Source organism: Sander lucioperca, chromosome 14 (assembly GCF_008315115.2).
Source record: "Sander lucioperca isolate FBNREF2018 chromosome 14, SLUC_FBN_1.2, whole genome shotgun sequence".
NCBI lineage: Eukaryota > Metazoa > Chordata > Actinopteri > Perciformes > Percidae > Sander > Sander lucioperca.
In genome coordinates, this window is record NC_050186.1 from 33,300,950 (window position 1) to 33,307,423 (window position 6,474).

The following is a 6,474-nucleotide window of genomic DNA, read 5'->3' on the forward strand; positions in this document are numbered from 1 at the left end:
CGGTTGGCTAGTTTAATCTATAAGATCATCATAGCCTGTTTGTAGCGTCTCTGTCCTGTGAGAACCACATATCTCAGCTTTGTGATGATGCATTTTCCAAACATCAATAATGGGTTATGCTTTGATTTAAAGTTAATAATAATTTTCTTTCACTCTTTTAGATTTGCAAGCTACCGCCACCTACAGGCATTTTGGAGACAGATTGAACCTGCAACGAGGAGAATCGTGCGTGTTGGTACACAGTCATCCACTTCCAGCACAACAGCAGCTCCTGACAATGCCACTGATTCACCGCATCGACCAGTAGGCATAGTTCATACTTAATCATTTTGTTTATAAAAGTAGCTTGCTGATAAATCTGCATCGGTAACAACACAGCTCTCTAATTCAATGTAATTAAAACCACATACAAGTGGTCTCAGACTTTTGGACCCCACTTTAGAAACATTTATGATGACCATGCAATTATTATCATTTTTACCACTAAGACTTGTTCCCCCTGCTCCCCACCAGAGCCGATGCCTTCCGATGATTGATGAACTGTTCCTGTTCTTGGTGTACCTATCACTGGGACTGAAGGAGAAAGATCTGGGTGATCGTTTCGGTATTCATCAGTCCACCGTCAGCAGGATAATCAAAACCTGGGTAAATTTTTTGTACACCTTATTGGGTGCTGTTGGGATATGGATGTCTCCTGAGACAATTAGAGCCATGATGCCGAGTGTATTCGGCAAATACTCTGACACCCAAGTCCTTATTGACTGTACAGAGATGAGATGTCAGACGCCTTCATCTTTACTCTTACAGAGTGAGATGTTTTCACAGTATAAATCCCACACTACCCTGAAAGGGATGATTGGTGTGTCACCACATGGTGCTGTTACTTTTATTTCCTCACTGTATTCCGGCTCTATCAGTGACAAAGAATTGTTCAGGCAATCTGGCATTGTCCCTCTCTTGGATAAAGATATGGCTGTAATGGTGGACAAGGGATTCAGAATTGACGACCTAGTGCCTTGCAAAGTTTACAGACCACCTTTTCTGAGTAAAAAGTCACAGCTGTCTCATGGCGAAGTGCTGGTCACTCAGGACATTGCACGGTTAAGGATACATGTGGAGAGGACAATTAGGCGAATCAAAGAGAACAAACTCTTTGACGCTATTATCCCTCTGTCCATTTGTGGCCGTATCAACCAGCTTTTTGCAGTAGCCTGCCTCCTAACAAACTATCAAAACAAGCCACTGGTCAAAGCTTGGGCCAAATAACTGTGTTAACCTCACTGAGCCAGTCTCTCTGGATACTACTAATACACTGAATGGTCAATATTATTGTCTCAGATCTGCTCACTAATCTGCTAATGGACCTCCCTCAATTCTGTTCCATTTGTCTCTCTTTATGATAAAACAATAACACTACATAATTTCAACGAACTGGATTCTCTGATGTAGATTTGACATATGTATTCCATGATACATGTTTATGTAGCAATACAAGTTATGTTATGTTTGACTTTGAGTGATTTAATTTGTCAAAATGCCAACTGTTCATTAATTGTCCCCCTCTCTATCTCTTGTAGTAAAATGTATGAAATCAAACCATGCATACAGTAAAATATTGTATATGAAATCTGAAAACATCTTTTATACATTGACCATGAGACATTGTATATGGAATGATTTAAATATTTTTGTTACAAATAAATCTGAAAAAAAACAACCTTTTATCTCCTTTGTGTTTATTGCTAAATACGCAGTGTATTTATATAGCCTATTTATATAACAATTATGGTGTAACTTTTAATGCAAATATTGCTTTGGCGATAAAGAGTTTGTCAGACCTAAAAAACATCCTTCCAACAGTGATGCATGAAACATTGAAATTGACTGTAAGAGCCCTTCAAAAATAGATATGGTTTCATTTCTAGATGTGAATGACAAAAAAAGTCACCTTGCTTGAAAAATCTGAACCATATTTTACTGTCAAGTAATAGAACACATTAAGTAAATAGCACCTGTGTGTGGTGTAATTACTTTAACCACTTGTGAGGCATATGCTGTGGCTAATGTGTAGTTCTGTATAGCCACCCTGTATGTTATGAAGACCCAAAGCATTTAAAATGAAACAAAGCATGAAATAATTAATTACACAAATAGGTGAATATGTTATGTAATATAACAATACAGTAGTGAAATAAGCCAATACATTTTCCAAATTCAGATGAGATGCATAACATTTTATTTACTCCTGCTTCTCACAATAACAAACATTTATTGCAGGTAATTTCATTTTTCTTCATACAAAGGCCCCCACGTGAATTATCCTGCATCGATCAGTAAGATCTTTTGGAGACAGACAAGTACTTCTGCATGTAGACTTTAAAGTAAAACTGGTCCACCCTCTCTCTGATGACTGCTTTTACCCCCGGGTCAACCTGGATACGCTGCACCAGCATGTCTTCCTGAGCACAAATCACAAAGTCACACCATTGCAGGCCAGTGAGCAATAGTTGACCCTGCACCTGCCAGTAGTAAGAGTGGCTTTTACGAAGAGCCAAAGTGCCATCCTGCATTTGAAGGTATTTACAGTCCACATAGTTCTTCACATTAGGGCACTTTATTTCAACCAGTCCAAACGGTGGCTGTGCGAATGGATCAAAAATCAAGCCATCTGGCGAAGCACCAAGCCAAGGGGCATCTGGGTGGATGACGAGGCCACAGGGTGTGTAGTTTACATTTTTCATCTGGCAGTACTCCCTTGCCACCTCAAACTCCATGTCTGCACCTCTTCTCATTTCTGCAGTTTGCCTTGTTCCTTTGAGGACTCTTTCTGCAAGAGACTCTGCAGAGCTCACTCCCCTCACAAAACACACCTCTCTAAAACATGAGGAGGTGATCCTAGGCCTGCGGAGCTGATGCCACTCCTGGTCTGCTGCCTGCTCTCTTGTTGCTGCCTCAATCTTATAGGCCATGTCCAGTGTAACATTTAAGCTTTTGAGGTGGAAGTGCTCCTCCTCAGTGCACACATGGACACAGTCTGTCGGGGCAAGCCTGTAGTCCCCAATAGGCAGCGGTGGGTAAGGTGGAGGATCCTGGTGCATCTTGACAGACTTTGTGGGCAATACAGGCTGCTGGTATGAGAGCACACTCCCCCTTTGTGCTAAGCCAAAAGCTGTCTCAACAAGGGTCTTTTCGTCACTGATGCCCATTGTTGCTGCAAGAGGTTTCTCTCTAATGCTAAAGTCTTTGTACATGTCTTCCATCAGTAGCAAAGAGATGTCGATTGGGTCCCCAACCAAGCCCTTGTAGAGTGTACTCCTGTGAAAGAATGTAATAGTTAGTAATTTTAGTGTTAGTAGTGTAATTAGTGTTAGTAATATTTGCATGTTACTGACACCTATGAAATCTCTCTTTTATTTATTTGTGTGTGTGTCTGTGTGTGTGTGTGTGTGTGTGTGTGTGTGTGTGTACATAAGTGTGTGTGTATACTGTATGTATGTGTAAGCATGTACATATGTGTGTGTATATGTGTACATATGTAGACTGTATGATGCAGTAATTGCAATAGCATCTCACTAGTCACTACCTCACCTGACTCCTCCTTCCGTGAGCCGGTTGAGTCTTGGTTTCCTGATGACTGTTTTGTTTACAGGCCCAGGTTTCACTCCCTGACAAAAAAAACGACAAACAACATACAATCTTAACAATAGGAGACAATAAAATTGAAAGGAGAGCAAAACAAAATTGCATTCAATTGCATTGCTCTCCATCTAAGGTTCCTGACCCTTTAAAAGTTGGACTCGGCATTGACAGATTATTCTAATACATATGTATACTTAAATATCACTAATTCCAGGAGTATTAATAATAATAATGTTTATTTTATATAGCTCCTTTCTGAGGACTCAGGGTCGCTTTACAATAATTAAAAATACACATAACATAGAAATGATATATAAACTGTGAAGGACAACATAGTAGAAGAGGTACAGTACATGTTAGGCCTAGGAATTGTCTAAACACTTACCGCGGTTCTGGGCTTGTGCCATTGCTGCTCTGTCTCAGTGCAGGTGTGGACAGGTGGCACAACCTGCACATTCAACTGTGAATAGTGTGCAGTTTGAAATAGCAAAGCAACAGTGTGGTTACACATTGCAGTGCCAGCTACACATGAGCACCGATTTGACGTTAGGATGACAGGGTCCGAATCTCGAAGCACTATCTGTACAAAAGTATATGGAGAATTTTTTTTGCAAACATTGACACAGATTTGAGAGTGTGGTTGAGCTTTAATGTATCATACTTGAGCAGTAGTTCAAACAGATGCCACTGATTTGAGTAACAGTCTAGTTAGGATGCTGGGACAAGTTTGGCAATGACATTAATACAACAAACACAATAACAGAATTTGCTCATGCTGTAATAGAGGGATTTTATAGGACGTATTATGAATAACATAGAAAAGATGGCAGTCAGGAATCAAGGATGTCCAATCAGAGTTACCCCAGTAACCTCACTATACACATATTTTGACAAGTAGACAAAAAACAACATTGCACTTGGAACTTGTGCATGCATTTACCAAGCGTCTCAAGACTAAAGCAGCTCCTGCAAGTCTGTCCATGGTGATAAGACAGTCAAGGGGACCCGCTCATGATCACTGATTAATCCACTCTTGCTTACTCCTACCCTGAGAGGCTTGATAAATACTGTCCCTGAACTGGAACAGACTGAGAACCCGAACAGAACACCCAACCCATCCCTAAGGTTACTCTCAAGCTGTGTGGCTTCTCGTTTTTCCTCATTGATCTGTGACTAGCTGCCCTGATGCTGACAGCACCAGTCAGTCTGTCTTTGTTTGATACTGGTGAAAAATAAAGTGAAAACGTGATTATGTAGGTATATAGCTAGCAATCATAAATTTGCAGCTCAGATTAGTAGGTTAATGTTATCGTTAGTTTAGCTACCATAGTGACATACTGCATTCTTCCCGTTCGGGAATGCTAACATGAGCTATCGCTAGCAGATACAAACCTTCATAGTCAAATATGTATGAGGAGGCGTATAGCTTAAACCCTTTGTCCATTTTGGTGGCAGGAGTTTTAGATGTCAACCTACATATGCGATGGACATCAGTTATACTCATTTTGGGTAATTCCTGAAGGCATCTAGAGTAAAACAGTGCCATATCCAACGTAGCGCGGTACAGCGGACCTGAACCGGATGTTGTTTCACCTGTTTCGCAAAATGCGGAAGTAAGTTGCGCATAGAGCCTATTGAGGAGGAGAGAGGGGGGGCAAGGTGGAGGGTGGGGGTGTGGCCTTGACCAACTGCCACTTTGCTCGTTTGAAAGCCATGATGTCTCTCTCTCATGGGTGGGCCAAATTCTCTGGGCGGGCAAAGCAGAGAAAGGGGAGGTAACCTTTCTCCTTATGATGTCATAAAGGGAAGATTCCAGATTGGCCCATCTGAGCTTTCATTTTCTCAAAGGCAGAGCAGGATACCCAGGGCTGGGTTTACACCTATCACCATTTCTAGCCACTGGGGGACCATAGGCAGGCTGGGGGAACTCATATTAATGTTTAAAAACCTCATAAAGTGACATTTTCATGCCATGGGACCTTTAATGCTGCCCCGTACATACAAGTTTTGTATGTACGGGCATATGGCATATGCTGCCATCCAAGCAAAGTCTTTTTCAGGGACATCCCTGCTTATTTCAGCAAGACAATGCCAAGCCACATTCTGCACGTGTTACAACAAGTGTGGCTTCATAGTGAAAGAGTGCGGGTACTAGACTGGCCTGCCTGTAGTCCAGACCTGTCTCCCATTGAAAATGTGTGCCGCATTATGAAGCGCAAAATACGACAACAGAGATCCCGGACTGTTGAGCAGTTGAGAAAAGGTGATGTAACACAGTGGTAAACATGCCCCCGTCCCAGCTTTTTTGGAACGTGTTGCAGGCATCAAATTCAAAATGAGTATGAATATTTGCAAATATCTTGTCTGTGTAGTGTATTCAATTGAATATAGGTTGAAAAGGATTTGCAAATCATTGAATTTTTCTTTACGTCCCAACTTTATTGGAATTGGGGTTTGTAAATAATAAGGATAAATATCAACCCAAATACAACACATATCTGTTCACATATATGTGAATTAACAGTTCAACTTGAAATTGGGTTTATTTAACAGGAAAAGAGACAACTCAGTGAAAACAAAGATGAAAAATTAATTGGATGTAGATTCTTTAAAGTGTCAGTTGCTGTCGTGTTTGTGTTTGACTAACAAGGTTGGAATGAACGGCAGCCAAATGTCACATCCATTCTGGATGTTTACAGTTCTGCAAATAACACACACACATTTAATATTTTAATGCACTCAGCCAATTACAGCACGTTACCCAATAATAACTACCTCCATTATTATTTAGACTTGATAACAGAAACGAAAATGAGACAAAACCTCGTTAAACAG

At 40.8% G+C, this 6,474-nt stretch overlaps 1 protein-coding gene across 1 annotated transcript; it reads right to left on the reverse strand.

The window, feature by feature from the left end:
- Window positions 1-2,330: 2,330 nt before the first annotated feature.
- On the reverse strand, window positions 2,331-5,127 carry LOC116041444. Its single transcript, XM_031287338.2, has 4 exons — window positions 5,032-5,127; window positions 4,025-4,219; window positions 3,589-3,665; window positions 2,331-3,315 (listed from the first exon to the last, which is right to left on the reverse strand). The coding sequence occupies exons 1-4, from the start codon at window positions 5,035-5,037 to the stop codon at window positions 2,331-2,333; spliced, it is 1,263 nt and encodes a 420-aa protein (XP_031143198.1). The 5' UTR covers window positions 5,038-5,127.
- Window positions 5,128-6,474: the final 1,347 nt, after the last annotated feature.

Coding starts and splice junctions, on each gene's coding strand:
- LOC116041444 (XM_031287338.2), bottom strand. Junction 3,666..4,024: donor GGCACAAGCCCAGAACCGCG/GTAAGTGTTTAG, acceptor TTTTTTTGTCAG/GGAGTGAAACCTGGGCCTGT. Junction 3,316..3,588: donor CTCACGGAAGGAGGAGTCAG/GTGAGGTAGTGA, acceptor ATTCTTTCACAG/GAGTACACTCTACAAGGGCT.